Source organism: Stegostoma tigrinum, chromosome 3, assembly GCF_030684315.1.
Source record: "Stegostoma tigrinum isolate sSteTig4 chromosome 3, sSteTig4.hap1, whole genome shotgun sequence".
Classification (NCBI taxonomy): Eukaryota; Metazoa; Chordata; class Chondrichthyes; order Orectolobiformes; family Stegostomatidae; genus Stegostoma; species Stegostoma tigrinum.
The window spans coordinates 23,356,536-23,375,821 of record NC_081356.1 but is presented as its reverse complement, the minus strand read 5'-3'; the positions used below and the strand labels follow the sequence as shown (position 1 = coordinate 23,375,821).

At 40.8% G+C, this 19,286-nt stretch overlaps 1 protein-coding gene across 1 annotated transcript in view; it reads left to right on the top strand.

Annotated features, from left to right (window-relative positions):
• The window catches only part of LOC125451256 (endophilin-A1), a 154,311-nt gene extending 153,012 nt beyond the window's left edge, over positions 1-1,299 (top strand). The window contains exon 9 of the mRNA XM_048528188.2: positions 582-1,299. Within this exon, the coding sequence (XP_048384145.1) occupies positions 582-781 (200 nt within the window). The 3' untranslated portion in view covers positions 782-1,299. The remainder of the gene's footprint in view (positions 1-581) is intronic.
• Positions 1,300-19,286: the final 17,987 nt, after the last annotated feature.

Sequence of the window (19,286 nt, the reverse complement as noted above, 5' to 3'; positions counted from 1 at the left end):
ATTTTACAAACACAGAACAGTATGGTGGGTTTACATGTCGAGCGACATAAACCCAAGATCAATAGGATAGAAAAGTCAATCTTCTCATAAGTTTCACTCAGGCCCAAAACGTGCAGATTGCGTTAGGACTCGATAAAAGCCGAAAGAACTGCAGATGCTGTAAATCAGGAAGAGTCTGAGAAATGGTCACCGGACCTGAAACGTTAACTCTGGTATTTTCTTCGCAGATGTTGCCAGATCTGCTGAGCTTTTCCAGCAACTCCTGTTTTGTTATTTTAGGACTCTGCAGTTTGGCGTTTTGTCTTCAGATCGGCTTCATATCTCTTTTTGTTTTGAATACTGGAGGCTTGAAGACTTTAAAAGTATAGCAACTTAGCTGATTATCATAGAATTTTCAGAAGAGATCATGGTGCTTTTGCTATCAGTTTTAACCCAGCCTTTTTTTCCTAACTGCAGCAATCAATTGTGACATTTTATTTTCCTAAATTTCAAGACTCACATTTTAAGACGATTGCAGGTTTTTTTTTGGTGACTAATTTATGTAAAACTTTCAGATTTTAATAGTCATTTGTAAAATGCAGGCACGCCGCTAGATCAGCCATGCTGCAGGGCCGCGTATGATTTTGAGCCAGAGAATGAAGGAGAGCTGGGATTTAAGGAGGGAGATGTCATCACGCTCACCAATCAAATTGATGACAACTGGTATGAAGGGATGCTCCATGGACAGTCAGGATTTTTTCCCATCAATTATGTTCAAGTGTTAGTTCCGTTACCACACTAGAGTGACTGCTGTAACTTGACTTGTCATTATATTTGTGCCACAGATGAAGGTGGTTCAGTTTGTGAGATTGTCTGATGCAGTGACACTGTTTATCAACAACTCCATTGATGTAAAGTCCTCAGTTTACATGTATTATAATCCCTAACTCGGTTGCATCTATAGTAAATGTAGACAGAAATGTTGCTGGTTCCATCATCAGTGCAAACTAGAAGATGTCATCATGCTAAGCAACACACAATCAAGTAGTGGGTATAATCTGTGAAAGCTTTTCTCCTGTTTTCTGGTCTATTATGTCAAAGTGAATAGTGCTGCACCTAGCTTTCCTTATTTTTGTAACAGTCGTAAAGCTGTACAGCTTGGTTCTGGAGAATATATTTATCTAAATGTAAAAAAAAGAGAGTATATGTGTTATATGAATTGTTTTTCCTCCTATCTGTGCTGGATCCAAGAATACACAGAGTAAAACGTTGGATTGCTTAATGTGGTGAATTCAGGTATATTAAAACTGTTCAATAAAGTATATTTGTAAGTGTGGACTTTTTTTATGGGGACAATTGTCTTATAATCCATAATTGATATTCCGACTGCCTATGCAGTTGAAATATGATAGAAACTGTTTCTACTCTTCAGCTCAGCAGGTTATGCAATACAGTAATGAAGGAACATAGGGCTTAAAAACAGGAGTAGGCTTTTCTGGCATTCCACCCTCTGCTATCATTCAATCAGATGGTGACTTGAATTCTTTGTGTCCTCAATTCTTGTTTGCCCTGAGAACCTTGAAAGACAGGGGAGTCAAAAAAATAGATATTAACTCTGCCATAAATTCAGTGACCCACCTTCAACTGCTTTCTGGGGAAGGATAATCCACATATTAATGACCTGTTAAGGGAAAATAAATCTCCTCATCTCTAGCTTTAAAGGGAGATATCTTCTTCTTACATAGTGTCCCCTATTTCTAATCTCTCCCAAAAGAGAAAACATCCTCCTGGTATCCATCCTATCATATCTTCTCTGAATTTTATACATTTCATTAAGATCACTGCCCGTTCTTCGTAACTCCAATGTGTGTCGACCCAAGCTGTTTAACTTTTCTTCAGTAGATGAGCCTGAAATATGATGCATAAACCTTCTCTGAGCTGTTTGAAACATTTTTACATCCCTTTATGAATAAAGAGACCATAAGTTTGCACAATACCCCAGATGAGGTCTTAACATAAAAACGTAGAAACACAGAAAATAGGTGCAAGAGAAGGCCATTTGGCCCATCGAACCTTCGCCACCATTCAATATGATCATGGCTGATCATGCAATGCCATCCCCGCTTTCTCTCCATACTCCTTGATTCCTTTAGTTCCAAGGGCCACATCCAACTCCCTCTTGAACATATACAAAAAACTGGCCCCAGCAGCTTCCTGTGGTAAAGAATTCCACAGGCTCACAACTCTCTGAGTGAAGAAATTCTACCTCATCTCAGTCTTGAATGGCTTACCCCTATTCTTAGATTGTGATCCCTAGTGTTGTACATCCCAACATTAGGCACATTCCAGCCTGCCCACCTCAGTTTTTCTAAATTCCAGCGAGTACAAGCCCAATTGATCCAGACTTTCCTCATATATCTTATCAAGGTTCTGCAAAGATACCATTAAACTTCCCTATTTTAAAAAAAAATTCACATGATGTAAGCATTGCTGGCCAGGCCAGCATTTATTGCTCACCCTTAACTTCCCTCTTGGCAATTAAGAGCCAACCACATTGCTATGGATTTGAAGCCACATGTAGGCCAGACTAAATGAGGATGGCAGTTTCCTTCCCTAGAGGACATTTATGAACAAGCTGGGTTTTCCATGCCCTTGTGCTAAACATCCCATCAGCTTTCCTTATCGTTTGCTGAATCTGCAACTTAGTTTTTGTGATTTCATGTGCCAGCACTGTTGGTTCCCTCTGTATCACCAAGTTCTGCAATTTTTTTTCAATTTATATAGTTTACCACTTCTCCATTCTTCATACCAAGTGGGCAAATTCACATTCTCAATCATTTTACAGCCAAATTTTTTGCTCACTCACCAACCTTATCTATATCCTTTTGAAAACCCTCAAACACCTGTTGGTAACTAATATTCTTAGCTATCTTTATGTCATTGACAAATTTAGCAACGATAAATTTGGTCATTGATATAGAAACACGAGAATTAGGGACAAGAGTAGACAGTTCAGTTCTTCTAACCCACTCTGCCATTTAGCATGATCAGGACTTGTTTATCATGACTGTAAAATTATGATGGGCACAGATAAGATGAATGACAAGGGTGGGGGAGACCAAAACTAGCTGGCTTATTTTTAAGGTGAGAGGAGAAGCATTCATAAAGTACTTAAGAGGCAACTTTTTACACAGAGTGGTTTGTGCATGGAATGAATTGCCGGAGAAAGTGGTGGATGCAGGTGTTTAAAAGACATTTGGATAAGTTCATGAATAGGAAACGTTTGGAGGGAAATGGGCCAAGTGCAGGCATTTAGAACTAGTTTAGTTTGGGTACGTAGTCAACATGGACTATTTGGACGCAAGTGTTTCCATGCTGTATGACTCTGTGGCTGATCTATCCTGCTCTCAACTCCACTTTCCTGCCTGGTCCCCATAACCCTTTATCCTGCTTTTCATCAGAAACATATCTGTTTCTTTCTTGAATCCGTTGGTTGATTCTGCCTCCACTGCACTCACTGTCAGTGAGTTTCACGGATTCGTAATCTTCTGAAATAAGTTGTTTCCCCTCATCTCACTATTGAACCTATATCCTCTCACTTCATACCTATGCACTCTTCTTTGAAAGTCTCCCACAAGGGGGAAACTTGTTCAACATTAATATTTTCAATCCCCTTTAGCATTTTATACACCTCAATCAGATACCCTGTCATTCTTCTGAACTCCAGTCAGTACTAGCGTAAGCTATTCAACTGCTCCTCATATGACAACCCTTTCATCCCTGGAATCAACTGGTGAACCTCCTCTGAACTGCCTCTAGTGCCACACATTCTTCCTCAAGAGAGCAAAACCGGACACAATATTCCACATGTGGTCTCACCAACACCGTAACAACTCTACTTTTATAATTCCGGTCCATTTGCAATAAAATGCTGGGATTCCATTTGCCCTTCTTATTGTATCCATGCTCACTTCCTGAAATTCATACACAAAGGTGCCTAGATACACTTTAAATCTGCTTCGCATTTAAATAATAATTTCCTCTTTTATTCTTCTGGCCAAAATGGATAACCTCCCATTTATCCACATTAAACTCCATCTGCCAGATCCTGATTCGTTCTCCTAAACTATCAATATCCATCTATAAACTCTTTCTCTCCTCATCGCTGCCTGCTTTCCCACCTATTTTAGTATCATAGTACAATGGCCACCCAGGAATTTCCAGAATGAAAATGCTGACAAGCAGCTATATTTGGTGGCCTGGCATAGACACGGGTATCGAAAGCTTGGTCAAGTGGTGCAAAACTTGCCAGGAAAAGCAGAAGGCCCCACCAGCAGCCTCACTTCACTCATGGGAATGGCCACAGAGTGTATGCAGCTTTCACAGGGCTAGTTGTGGGCTTTAAATCTTAATCCTTATTGACACCCATTCAAAATGGATAGTTGTGCATTGAATGTCCTCTACTACCTCTTACAACACCACAGAAAACTTGGCTCATCTTTTTATATGCATGGTATACCTGAGGTTATTATAATAGACAACGGGACTACTGGTGGGGAATTTCAGATAGTTATGAAGACAAATAGGTAAGGCACATCTACATGCCACTCTACTATCAGTCCTTAAACAGTCTGGCTGTGAAGGCAATCCAGGTATTCAAAAGTATCATGAGAAAGCAAACTACAGGGTAGTTGGAACCAAAGCTTGTACATTTCCTCTTTAACGATAGGATGATGTCGCATATGATGACCGGAGTGGCCCCTGTGCAAATATTGATGGGCAATGCCTTCGGACTTGGCTTAGTCTGCTTTCCCAAACGTGGGTGGCAAGGTTGAATTAAAACAGGAAGCTCAAAAAAGGGGCCATGATGGGCATAGGGCCAGACAGATTTTAAGCTGGGAGATATGATTCATGTAAGGAACTTTGGTGACGACTGTCCATGGATTCTGGGAGTTTTCCTTAAGGAAAGGGACTGGTATCATGCATGAATAAAATGGGGGGTGGACTGCAAAAAGGCACACTAACCACCTCTTGTAAGTCAGGATCGTCCAGAGAGGCAATTTTTTTGAAAGATGTGCTACCATCAGCATCTAGCAGGCAGGATCTGCCCACGAGAAGTTTGAGAGCCAGTCCTGAGGACAACAAGGACTCTGACTTGGAGATGGAGTTAGAGGCGATGGAAGCTCGGTCAGAGGATGAGCTCCCTGCAGGGGCTCGTCGACGGTTTTCATGGAAGAGATATTCATCTACTTTTATAAAGCACTGACCATGTCTGGAAGACAATAGGAATAAGTCCATAAGCAAAGCAACACAAGTCCGATTGTCATACGAGTGAAGGGGAGCCCGAAGACTAAGAGAGTGCAGCATGAAATAACCCCTATCAGGCCTATGGGGAAACTCTAATTAATTTCTTCTTGGTGTTCACTGAATATGAGTTTCCTTTGTGACGGCAGACCCACTGCTTCCCTTCTGATGTTATGTTCAGACCTGGGTGTCATTTGAGAGGGAGCACACAGTGTCCACCAGTGCTCTTGATGAATTTAGAGAGACGTAGACACTGCAGGAAATAAACAGTTTTAGCCCCCACCCAACACCATTTTGATTGTGGCCCTAACAAACTCCCTACCCCCTCTCACTTTTTTGATGTTAGCATTACCTTTAATAGGAACAAAAACAAAGTTGCTGTAAAAGCTCAGCAGGTCTGGCAGCATCTGTGAAGTACAAAACAGAGTTAATGTTTGGGGTCCGGTGACCCTTCCTCAGGACTGGAGTTCTGAGGAAGGGCCACTGGACCCCAAACATTAACTCTGTTTTCTCCTTCACAGATGCTGCCAGACCTGCTGAGCTTTTCCAGCAACTTTGTTTTTGTTCCTGATTTACAGCATCCGCAGTTCTTTCAGTTTATATTTTGCCTTTAACATGCTTTGCTTATGAATATACAACTGGCCACGTGTTTTCCTGGTGGCAAAACCAAAAAGAAATGTAATAAAGTCTAATTACACCTGACTTTTTTTCTGTCTCACTATAAAAAAAACAAAAATGAAGCCGATCCAGAGTGTCCTCTTGTAGTGCAGTTGTAGTGTCCTTGCCCCTGGCCTGGGAAGCCTGGGTTCAAGTCCCACCTGCTCCAAAGGTGTGTAATACCACCTCTCAACAGGTTGATTCGGGAAAAATAGGTTAAATAAAAGAAGAATTAAGCAGAGCCAGGGATGGTCTGCAGACTCTCAACCCTGGACTGGGACCAGCCTATGTATACCTCAAGTAGGGGTTCGCTTTTGGTGTTCAACAATAAACAATGCTCCTTTCCAGTTGGGCTTCCTGAGTTATTACACAGTCCAGATTCAAGATCAACATTTGGAAGGTGCAGTCTGAGAGAAGATGCAACACCTGAGGTCATCGCTCATTGAAACAAATAATGACACTGTTAGAGGAAGTAAGAGTGTACTAATATCAATGAGATGAAAATCATTAATAGGATGGACTAGCTGTCCAAATGTCCAGGAAGGGAACATGACCAAAGAGCTAACATTCTCTGATGACTGAAACAATGGCTATCACAGTGCAAGTGCAAACATGGAGAACATAGATCCTCAAACATCTCCAAGGGAACTTAGAGCAAGATTGGGGACATTGATGGAACCACCACAATATTTATCCATGTTACCCAAAGTTTTAGGGAAAGCTGTAGAAGGATGTAAATATTCCCTAAAGGCAATGGCTGCAGGGAGAAATAGAGTAAAGGCTTAACACTTGAATATATAAATAACAACTTGTGTGAGTAATGATGTAGTAGATCACAAAATGATGGAGACATTGTGAAGTGACAAGCAAGGATGCTGAGAATGTGAAACATGTTACCACAAAGATGGTTGAAGTGAATTTCTTTTTCATTCTTTTATGAAAAGTGAGTGCCACTGGCATGGCCATCATCTGCTGCCATCTCTTATTGCCCTTATTGCTGGTGTATTTCAGCAGGCAATTAAGAGTCAACCTCATTGCTAAAGTCCTGGAATTACATGTGGTCCAGATTGGTTCACAATGTCAGATTTCCTTCACCAATTGGCATGATTGAATCAAATGAATTTTCTGACAAATGATGTTAGTTTCACTCACAATGACCATAAAACCATCTTTCAATTAAAATTCCACCAGTACTATTGTTCCTAGATCATTGGTCTGAGCTACCAGACAAGTAGACATTACCACTGTGCTCTGTTGGTGGAGCATTTCTAAGGGAGATTTGTTGGGGCAGGAAGATGAAATTGGACCCTCAACTGAGTCATTCTTGAAGAATGAAATGGAGGTTTGGGTCAACTTCTGGAAAGTTGTGTCCTGCGCTCTGAGAGTATCTCAAGAACAAGTATTCTCATTAGAACACTTAAAAAAAGAAATTGTTGTTGTGAACCCATGTGATACAGAAGCTCTCCCCATAGTCCACAGTATCCCTCCTACCTCCATTACTGACAAGTCAAGTCCCTTCCTGAGATTTATCTTCTGGTCTCTACTGCTGAGGCAATTGATAAAAAATTAGTTTCCTCAAATATGTGAGGTGGTTGGAAAGATCTCAATGAATATTAGCGAAGGTCAATGTCTGATATTGGGCCAGGCTTGTTTGAACGTGACTGGGATTCATTACAGGGAAAATAGGATTAGTCACGGGAAGTAGACAATAGAACACAGGAAAGTAGTATTAGACAAACTAATGGGGCTGAAAGGAGATAAGTACCCTGGACCTGATGGCTTGCAGCCTAGGATCCTAAAGCAGCTGGCCACAGAGATAACGGGTACATTGGTTATAATTTTTCAAAAATCCTTGTGTTCTGAGAAGTACCAGATGGAAAACTGCAATGCGACACAGCTATTCAGTAGGGGAGGGATGCAAAAATCAGATGACTACAGGATCATTACTTTAACATCTACAGTTGCAAAAGTATTTAATTCGATTATTAAGAAAGTAACAGCTGAATTTTTAGAAATGTCTGATTCATTTATTCAAGTTTTTTGAGGAAACCTCAACTAAAGTGAATAGAGGGGAAATAGTAGTTGGATTTGGACTTCCAGAAGGCATTCAACAAGGTAGCTCACAAAAGGTTTAATCATAGGAGCTCACAGTGTTGGAGGTAGCATACAGGTATGGATAGAGAACTGGCTAATAGGCACGAAACAGTGAGTGGAGATGAGGAGTTCATCTTTAGGTTGGAGTCCTGTGGCCAGTGGGGTTCCGTTAGGGTCAGTGTTGGTTTTGAATCAGTTTACGACATACATTAATGACTTGCAGGAAGAAAGCAAACATACTGTAGCCAAATTTACAGGCGACTCTAAAATAGGTGGCAAGGCAGGTTGTGAGAAGAATATAGTTTACAGACACATTTTGATAGGTTAAGTAAGAGGGCAAAATGTTGATAACTGGAATAATTTGAGGAAAAACTGTGAAGTTGCTCATTTTAGAAGAAGGGACAGAAGAAAAGAGCATTATTTAAATGGGTAAAAATGGCAGAAACCTATAACAAAAAGGGACTTTGGGACACTTGAGCATGAAACACTGTAAACCAGCACCTAAGTGCTGCAGGCAATCAAGAAGACTAATGGAATGTTGGCCTAGGGCTCTTGTGGTGCAGTGGTAGTGCCCCTATCTTTGAGTAAGAAGGCCCAGGCTCAAGTCCTTTCTGCTCCAGAAGTCTGTTACAGTATATCTATATGGGTTGGCTAAAAAAACAGTTCGCCCTTGTTACAAGAGAGTTGGAGTATAATAGCAGGGAACTGCAAATGTCTAAAGTGCTGTAGACAGCACATCTGGCCCCTCCCCCAACCCGATCTTCTGCAAGGTCCTCGTTAACAGCTATACACCCTCCTAGCCAGATCATTATCGCTCCTGTGTATGTCCAACTGTTCTTCTCTCTCTTTGAGCTCTATCCCTACCTATCATTTACTCCTTACACCTTCCTCCACCCTATCTTCAGCATATAATCCAGAATTTTCCTGGCTACCATCAGTTCTGAAGAAGGGTCACCGGACCTGAAATGTTCTCTGATTTCTCTTCACAGATGTTGCCTGACCTCTTGAACTTTCCCAGCAACTTCTGTTTCTGTTTCTGGAGTACTTAGAGCAGTTTTCATCTCCTTATTTAAGAGAATATATTATTGAATTGGAGGCAGTTCTATGATTGTTCCCCCGTGTGGAGGAGTTGTCTTGTGAGCAAAGGGTAAACAGGTTGGGACTCTATTCACCGGAGTGTAGAAGAATGAGAGATGATCCATCAAACCATATAGGATTCTGAGGGAACTTGATAGGATATACGATAGGATAGGATATAAATGCTGAGCGGATGTTTTCCCTCATGGGAAAGTCTAGTGTCAGGTGGCATAGTCTCAGAATCGATTTAAGACTCGAACGAGGAGGAATTTCTTCTCTCAGAAGGTTGTGAATCTTTGGTACTCCTTGCCCTCGACATGACCTCAAGATCACGCACCTAGGCTTTTAAAATATATGTGTTACATCAGGTTTGAACATATGGACTGCCCAAAGATCACAAAGCAAGGATTCTTTATTTTGCTAACATTATGTCATTACAAACACGAAGGGAAATTAATGATTAACAAGAACAAAATACACTTTATCCACTGAATGATCTTTTGGGTTACAGTGGGCTGCGGAATTACTTTGTCCTTTTCCTCTTCCTTTCCCAGTAAGTGCACCCTTTCTTTACAGTGAGAGCTATTTTTGAATGCTCAGTTGCTCTCATTCATTGTTGCCACCTACAGGTAGAAGTCCTGGAGAACCAAGAAACTCCCTTGCTCAGTGCCTTCCCTTATCATTGCCACTGGCTGGTAGAAGTCCTGGAGAACCAAGAAACTCCCTTGCTCAGTGCCTTCCCTTATCATTGCCACTGGCTGGTAGAAGACCCCTTGTATGTGTACAAGCCAGCCATCCAGTGACACAGGTAGCTGTTGACAAACCGAGTGAGGGTTGGATGGAATTCTGGATTTGAACTTCCTGTGAAGGAGCTGGAGAAGGTGACAAAATGTGAGTACGTTGCCTGTCGACAATTTTATCTTTTTTTTACAAGTCCCAGCTAAGTAAGAAAAGCACCACTTTTGTAGAAATCAGCATTTATTGTGCCATGGTGAACTGGGACAAATGTGGGAGAAGATTTTGTCAACTTTTCTTTGTCTTCAAACAGCCTGTTGAGCTAAAAACAATAAGTTCAGTGGTTATCTATCGGAGCAGCCTGCCCTGCCTATGTTAATTTCAAAAGCATTAATGCAGGAGTAGAACGACCTTAGAATTAAGTTCACTTCTTTTTTAACCTCTTAGTGTGCACGCTTCTCTTTCCCTTTCTTAATTTCTGTCTTCATTTCTCTCTCCTTGGATATGTTTAACCTGCTGTGAGAAGTGTTGGCTGCATTATGGGATTCCAGGTCAATTTTAAAGGTTGCCTGGGGTGAGAGTCTGAGCATGGCGTGATTCTGAGAGGGGTCTAGGAGCTGAGGGAAGACTGCAAGGAGGGAGAGAGAGAGAGAGAGAGAGAGAGAGAGAAAGGATCTCCTTGACTTTCTGCTACCAAGCGAGATGAACACATGAATTAATGAACACAGAGAAACAGAGAGAGAGAGAGGCAAACATACAGTTGAAAATGCAATAAATTCCCCTGGTTTTCTGTCAGTGTGAGCGGTTTCAACCTTCCTGCAGGCAAGCAGACACATCAGGTTTGCAACTCTGATTGGCATGGTTTCAGGGCAAAACATGATATAAGAAAGTTGCTGAAGCCTACAATGTGTACTACTATAGGTTCATGTCATTTTGAGACCAATTGGGAAGGGTGTAGGATGGGAGAAGGTTTAAGTTAAATGGCCAGGTTTCAAAGTTCACTCTCTGGGAAGCCCCAAAACGGCACTTGAATATAGAAGTAGGGACCCTTCACCAAATGATGACAGCATTAGACATCCATTATCAAGGCACATTAAGAGGAGCAAATGGAAAGCATTTCCTGTAATAATCTATACCCCTTGGTGTTACAGAATACCAGGAAATTTGTGAATCATGACTGGAGAGGGTGGGTTGGGGGAATCACTGATCATGCCATGTCATAGTGTGCAGCACAGATGGGAACATAATTGTGAAAGAATTGTGTTCTGCTGGCCATCTTAAGACATTGTGAGCCAAGAGACACCAGAACAAAGTCAAGCAGATCATATGCTATATCTGGATAATGTGCCCGTGCTGGTCTTTTCCCTCAAGAGATTCTTGGTGGCTCCAGACTGGAGGTAATGAGTTACTACCCTTGCACTGTTTCTTCCTCAATGCACACCCTCAAATCCATCAAGACTTTCCTTCAACGGGCATGGACGCACTCTGAAAGGTGACTCATGCTGATAGAGATTCTGGCTCGCATTAGGCTTTAACCATCTATTTGAGTGTTCAACTCACTGCACTTCGAGAAGCACATACCTGGCAGCAGACCGTGAAGATCAGATTGGTCAGCAGCATGGTGCTTCTCCAAGGCAACCAAAACAGGATGCCAAAGAATTAATTCTGCAAGACATTTTATTTTGTTGTAAGTTTCCACTTACTGCTTCAACCATCCGTGCAAAATAGCAAACAAAAAGTGCAGAAAGAGGCCATTCAGCCCATCGACGATGCACTGACCCTCTCATCTAGAACCAGACCCTGCCCCCCGCCCCAACTATCCCTGTAACCCTGTGTTTACCATGGCTAATCCACCTAACCTACACATCTTTGGACTGCAGGAGGAAACTCATGCAGACAAGGGGGAGAACTTACAAACTCAACACAAACAGTCGACCAAGGTTGGAATTGAACCTGAGTCCTGGCGCTGTGAGGCAGCAGTGCTAACCATTGTGTCATTGTGCTACCCAACAAAGCCAGAAATTGGTCAAGATGATGTTCACACAGAGTCTACAGCAAGATCTTTACCAGCACAAACCATATCCTCTACTACCTGTCAAACTTATAAATCCAAGACCACTGGACAAAGGTCACATTTTTTAAATTATCATCGTCTCCGCAGCTATTGGTTATCTTTTCACTTCATTGATCATTGTTGCGCAAACCTCTAGATGGCGCATCACACCATGATAAATTTGAATGAACAAATTTACAATCTGATGAAAATAACATATTAATGTAGGACATGTTGATTAAATCACAGGAATATAGTGTTTTAGAAACACTTTTCTAATACTGCTGACATCCACCATTTGGGTTCAATTTTATCAGATTTTATGGAAACAAAAGCAGGCTACTCATTCAGGGAGAACAACATGATAACTGGAGGGAAGCCTGATGTTAATTGAAAATTACAAGGTTAAATTCCAGCACTGAAATATTATATTGTAAAATATCAGTGCAACTACTGATGTACATGTAGAAGGCATTTGTATATTCAAATCTAGATTTGCGTTCAAATATATGAGAAGGGTTTTTTTTGACAATGCGGAAGATTGCACCAGCTCTTCTATTCCTCTCATTAACTTCATCAAGCATTTAGAACTTTGGAGAAACCCTGCATAATAAAATTGTAAATAAATTAAATGCACAAGTACTAAGTGTTAAAATTTAAATTTTTGCACTTTACTGTTTTACTTTTACTGATAGGGAATTAAATGATTGTGACATCCCCATGGAATTAAGGAAGAATCTAAAATGTTCGTTTAATAGTACAGAACTTGAGTATTGCTGAAAAATCTTTTTTTTAATCATACTGGAGACATTTGTTCCTGGCCCTGAAAGAGTAATTCATTGTGTGTACAATCGAGCAATTCAGTGGTCATTGAAAACTCAGTACATTGTTAAAGCCCATCTCATTCAACAAGGTGTAACATTTTCAAAAGTTTTAAATATTCAGACTAATATTATATGAGTAGACATTCTTGACATTACAATGATTTCTATTGATTGTAGCTGAGAATCCTCAACAACACACCCCATCAAGAAGTGTAACTATCTGCTGTCAATAAAAGGAGTAATAGTTCCATGAAAGTCAGACCATTGTATAATTCTGAAAAAACAGAATAAGGTAAACATCAATAAAATCATTTCTAAGATTGTCCTAAACATTACAATAATCCACTCACAATCTTAAATCATCTTCACAGAGGAGCATTGGATCAGAAGCAGGCCAATTGAACCAATTGAACCTGTTCCACAAATCAATAACGATCATGCCTGATCAACCACTTCAATGCCTTTTAATAATACAATCCCTGTATCTCTCTATGACATTAGTATTTAGGAATCTATCAATCTCTACATTAAACATACTTGACGACTGTGCTTCTATAATTGTCTGTGGTAAAGAATTCCAAATATTCACAACTTTCTGAGTTGAAAACCATTCTCCTCAACTCAGTTCTATTTGGCTTCCCCCTTATTTTGAAATTAAGTTTCCTGGTTAGAGGCTAACTCGTAAGATTTAGAATGAATAGAGGGTTGGAATGAAACCGGTATTTTCAAGTTGGCAACCTATAGCCACAGGGATCAATGTTGGGCCCCAGGGAATCTACAGAAGGATATAAGCAATTTAAATGAGTGGGCACATTCTCGCCAATTGAATAAAATATGTGAGTTCATGAACTTGGCAGCAAGAATTGAAGAGATGAATATTATTTAAAATGGGAAAGACTGCAGCAATCTGCAGCACAGAGGGATTTGAGGGTACTAGTGCATGAGTCTAGAAAAGCTAGTGCCCAAGTTCAATAGATAACAGGTAAAGCAAATGGAAAGAGGGCCCATTAGTTCAAAGTCAATAGAATACAAAAATAGGCAAGTCTTGCTGAAACTATACAAGTTACTAATGAGACCACACCTAGAATATGGTGAATAGTTTTGATTCTTTTAATCAAGGTAAGTTATACTGGCATTGGAGACAGTCCAGAAACGGTTCATTATTTTGATCTTGTATATGGAGTAATTTTCTCATGAGGAGAGGTATTGTACTCATTGGAATTTAGATGAATGAGAGGTGACCTACTTGAAAATATATAATTCTTAGGTGCTTGGCAAGATGGATCTGCAGAGGTTTTTGTTTCCTTCTTGTGGGAGAGTCTACGAAAATAGAGCACAATCTCAATGTAATGGATCACCTATTTAATGCAGAGATTAGGAGGATTTTTATTTCTTTCAGTGGATGGTGAATGTGTGGGATTCTTCACCATAGAGTACTGTCAAGGCTGGGCTGTTAAGTATATTTAAGGCTGAGATAGACAGATCTCTAATCGCTAAGGGAATCAAGGGCTATGGGGTTAATACCAGAAAATGGAATTGACAATTATCAGATCAGCCGTAATCTTGTTAAATGACAAAGTGGATTCAAATGGCCTAACTTTTGCCCCCCGTGTCTTATGGTCTAATAGTGATATGGTTATATACCCACCAACCAGGGGAGCCATCTGAACTATGTCAATTCTGTCAATCCATTTAAGTAGTTTTGTAAATTTCAATGGGATCACTGCTCATTCTTCTAACTGCTCAAGAACACAACCCAATGTTTCTAAATTCTCTTCACAGGATAGTCACACCATCCTCGGAACAAGTGTGGTGAATCTCCGTAATAATAATATCTTTGCTTAGGTAGGGAGACCAAAGCTCCAGACGCAATACCACCAACGTTCTGTACAACCGAAGCAAGCCTTTGCTACTGTTGTATTCAAATCTTCTTGTGATGAAGCTTACATACTATTAGCCTTCCTAATTGTTTGCTGCACCTACATGCTCGTCTTCAGTGACTATTGACAAGAATCCCCAGTTTCCTTTGTACATCCACATTTTGCAACCTTATACCATTTGAGAAATACTCTGTATGCTTATTCATCCTAACAATGTAGATGGTCTTCCCTTTTTCTACATTATATTTCATCTGCCGCATTCTTGTCCACTTAATAATTCTGTCCAAATTTTCTTACAGCTGCTTTGTATCTTCCTCACAGCACATAATCCCACCTCGCTTCACTGATGGCAGATATGTAGGTGTAGCAAGCAATTAGGAAGGTTAGTAGTATGTAAGCTTTATCACAGGAATAATAAAGGCTTGCTGCAATTGTATTGAATGTTGGACTCCAACTGGAGTTTTGGTCCCCTTACCTTAGGAAGGTTATAATTGCCTCAAAGGTTCACCAAACCTGTGGTAGGATGCTATGATTATGCTATGCAGAGATTTTAGAGAAAGCTGTCTTGTGCCCACTCACAAGTTCTATCCAAATCCTCTTAAAGCTGCTTTGTATCTTCTTCAGAGATAATGGGAACTGCAGATGCTGGAGAATCCAAGATAATAAAGTGCGGAGCTGGATGAACACAGCAGGCCCAGCAGCATCTCAGGAGCACAAAAGCTACGTTTTGGGCCTAGATCCTTCATCAGAGAGGGGGAACGGGGTGAGGGTTCTGGAATAAATAGGGAGAGAGGGGGAGGCGGACCGAAGATGGAGAGAAAAGAAGATAGGTGGAGAGGAGAGTATAGGTGGGGAGGTAGGGAAGGAGTAGGTCAGCCCAGAGAAGATGGACAGGTCAAGGAGGTGTGATGAGGTTAGTAGGTAGGAAATGGAGGTGCGGCTTGGGGTGGGAGGAAGCGATGGGTGAGAGGAAGAACAGGTTAGGGAGGCAGAGACAGACTGGGCTGGTTTTGGGATGCAGTAGGGGGAGAGGAAGAGCTGCCCAGCCCAGCTCTTCCCCTCCTCCCACTTCATCCCAAAACCAGTCCAACCTGTCTCTCCCTCCCTAACCTGTTCTTCCTCTCACCCATCGCTTCCTCCCACCCCAAGCCGCACCTCCATCTCCTACCTACTAACCTCATCCCACCTCCTTGACCTGTCCGTCTTCCCTGGACTGACCTATCCCCTCCCTACCTCCCCACCTATACTCTCCTCTCCACCTATCTTCTTTTTTCTCCATCTTCGGTCCGCTTCCCCCTCTCTCCCTATTTATTCCAGAACCCTCACCCCATCCCCCTCTCTGATGCAGGATCTAGGCCCGAAACGTCAGCTTTTGTGCTCCTGAGATGCTGCTTGGACTGCTGTGTTCATCTAGCTTCACACTTTATTATCTTGTGTCTTCTTCACAGCTTTCAGTCATTAGTGAACTTGGAAATATTAGATATTGTCCTATGTACAAATCAATAACTTCTATTGTGTACAGTTCAACATTGATCCTGGTGTAATCCAATAATCATAGACTGCCAACATGAATGCCACCCATTAATTCCTACTCTTTGTTTTCTGTATGCCTAACCACCCCTTAATCCATGCCAATGTGTTACCTCTCATCCCACTGGCTTCAATTTTACAAACCAACCTCCTGTGGAGGTCTTTATCAAAAGTGTTTTGCAAATCCAAGTTTAGCACATCTACCCATCTCCTTTATCAATTATTTTAGTAACATCCTCAAAATCAAATGCCAACAGTTTCATTAAAATTGATTTCCCATTCACAAATCAATTCTAGCTTTACCCAATCAGATCACTGTTTATCTGTGTGTTCATTTCCCTAAACTGAGGAGATTCTAAAAAACTATTCTAGCCTTGAAACGTCAGCCTTCCTGCTCTTAAGATGCTGCTTGGCCTGCTGTGTTCATCCAGCCCTACACCTTGTTATATAAGATTCTAAACCTGTAGGTTTTCTTCTACTTTATATTTTTTTTCTAAGAGATTCCAAATTCCCAGTTTTTTTTGTATATATGCTCCTGCACTACTGTCATACAGCAATAGTATCCGTATGTTCATTCAGCTCATCCTTTATAATAGGTAATTACATTTTCTATAAGGTTAATGTGTCTGTAATTCATGTTTGCTCTCACCCTTCCTTCTGAAATGGTGGACTAACATTTGCTAACTTTTGAATCTGCGGTAATCGTTCCAGAATTAATCAAATTTTGGAAAGTGATTGCCAATTCTTTCACTTCCTCCACAGTTGCCTCTTTCAAGACTATAGGATATGGAATATCTGGTCTTGGGGATTCATAACACCACACAGATTGAATGATGATAGAATATATTAGTGAATGAATTTGGGAAGAAAGCACTTTTGATGAATAATACTGTGAATTATATATTGCTTGCATTACTCTGCTGTTACTTGAGTAGAGGCAAAAAGTAACCTGCTCATCATTGTGTTCGGCAAGATGACAGTGCTTGAGAGGGTAACTGGATACACAGAGACTGCAAAGATGACAAATCAAATAACCAGCTGAGTTATCTCAACATAGAGAATATTGTTGCCAGATTGATGATACTTCTATGATTTTGCTGGAAAATGAGAATATATATTGGTGCAGAAATGGACACGTTCAAATTGGAATATGCTAGCACTTGCTGCACGGGCTTATATGTAAAAAAAAGACTTATTATGTATGTCAATAATAAACCTTGTTATCAGCTTCAGAAAAGGAGAGTCAAATGGAGGTAAAACCTCTTTTGTTTTTGAAAAAGAAGAACAAATCAGTTGCAGGTCTGAGAAATCCTTAAATGCAGGCTTTTTTTAATGCTGCAAATTTTCATTTGATGGCGATTCTGATAATTACTGAGTAAGCCACATTAATAGTGATGCTTTATTAAAAACATTGTAAGATATGATATTCAGGCATATGTGCTTAAATTACACCCCTAACAATACTGGGGATTATTGGGACTGGACACCTCTAGCAGAAATAAATACTTCTACACCGCCCTTCGTGTACTCTTGAAAGCATGCAAATTAAAGCAATGCTGTATAATTAGTAATTACCTCAGTTTCCTTGCAGAAATTGCACAGGCTCATTTCATGAATTCAATTAGTTATTTTCTTTGTGTTATTGTGTGATTTTTATTTGCTATTATGTAGAAGGCACTTGAACTACATTCATCACATAGTTGATGAGCATAAGCACATGCCTTTCAATTTCATTGTATATCAAAGATGCCTCCTGGCATTGTTTTCTCTGTCTGAAGCTGTTTTTATATTCCCTTACCAAAACAAAAACAGAAATGGTGGTGAAACTCGGCAGGTTTGGCAGCATTTATGGAGACAATTCAGAACCAGCATTTCAGATCCAGACACTTTATTTCCTTTCTACGCAGTTTCTCCAGATATTTCTGTTTTTGTTTTAAACTTTCAGCATCCACAGTTCTTTTATTTTTGTTTTCCCTTACAAAGTAGCTGCCTGCCATAAATGTGGACCTCACAAGCTTCAAAATGTCCCCTCTCCCAACCATATCCCAAAACCAGCCCAGCTCGTCCCCGCCTACCTGAACATTCTCCCACCTCAAGCCCCACAACCATCTCCTACCCACTAACCTCATTCCGCCTCCTTGACCTGTCCGTCCTCCCTGGACCAACCTATCTCCTCCCTAACTCCCCACCTACATTCACTTTTGGTGGCTCCAACCACACCTCTTTGATCTGTGTGTCTCCTCTCCACCTATCTTCTCCTTTATCCATCTTCTATCCGCCTCCCCCCCTCACTATTTATTTCAGAATCCCCTTCCCCTCCCTCATTTCTGAAGAAGGGTCTCACCCCAAAACATCAACTTTCCTGCTCCTCTGATGCTACTTGGCCTGCTGTGATCATTCAGCTCTACACCTTGTTATCTCAGATTCTCCAGCATCAGCAGTTCCTACTATACCTGTCATAAATGCTTGCTTTTTGAATTAATATCATCGTCTTCACAGAGGCTTGTGAGTTAGTGGCAGCCACAAATATTTCAAAACAAAATGCAGTTGTGAGAGATTAATAAATACCGAGGATGGATGGCATGTTGGGACAAATAGTTAGCACTGCTGCCTCATAGCAACAGGGACATGAGTTTGATTCTAGCCTTGGGCGACTGCCTGAATGTAGATTGCGCATTGTCCCTGTTCCTGGATGGGTTTCTGCTAGGGGCTGCTAAATTGCCCCATAGTGTTCAGAGTAGTGCAGGCTAAGTGGATTAGCCATTGGAAATGTGGAGCCACGGGGTTTGGGTGGGATGTTCTTCAGAGGGTTGGTACAGACCCAGCGGGTTGAATGGCCTGTATCTGGACTGGGTGGGCATTCTATGATTCTATCCAACATAAAGCAGGAATCTTCTGATGTAATTCAGGGGAAAAAATGAGCTGCAAGAATGAAATTTAAGAGGTTAGTGACCATTACGTGATCCAAGCTTTGGCAATTACTCCGAAATCAACCTAATGTATCTTATTGTCTTTGAAATGACGATCTTATCTATGGTTACTCATGAATAGTTTGAAATCTGGAAAACAATTTCTGAATTTTATGGAAATTCTGTTTTATTTGAAGGGGAGATTCTCATTCTAATCTAACCAATTTATATAAACCCCGTACGG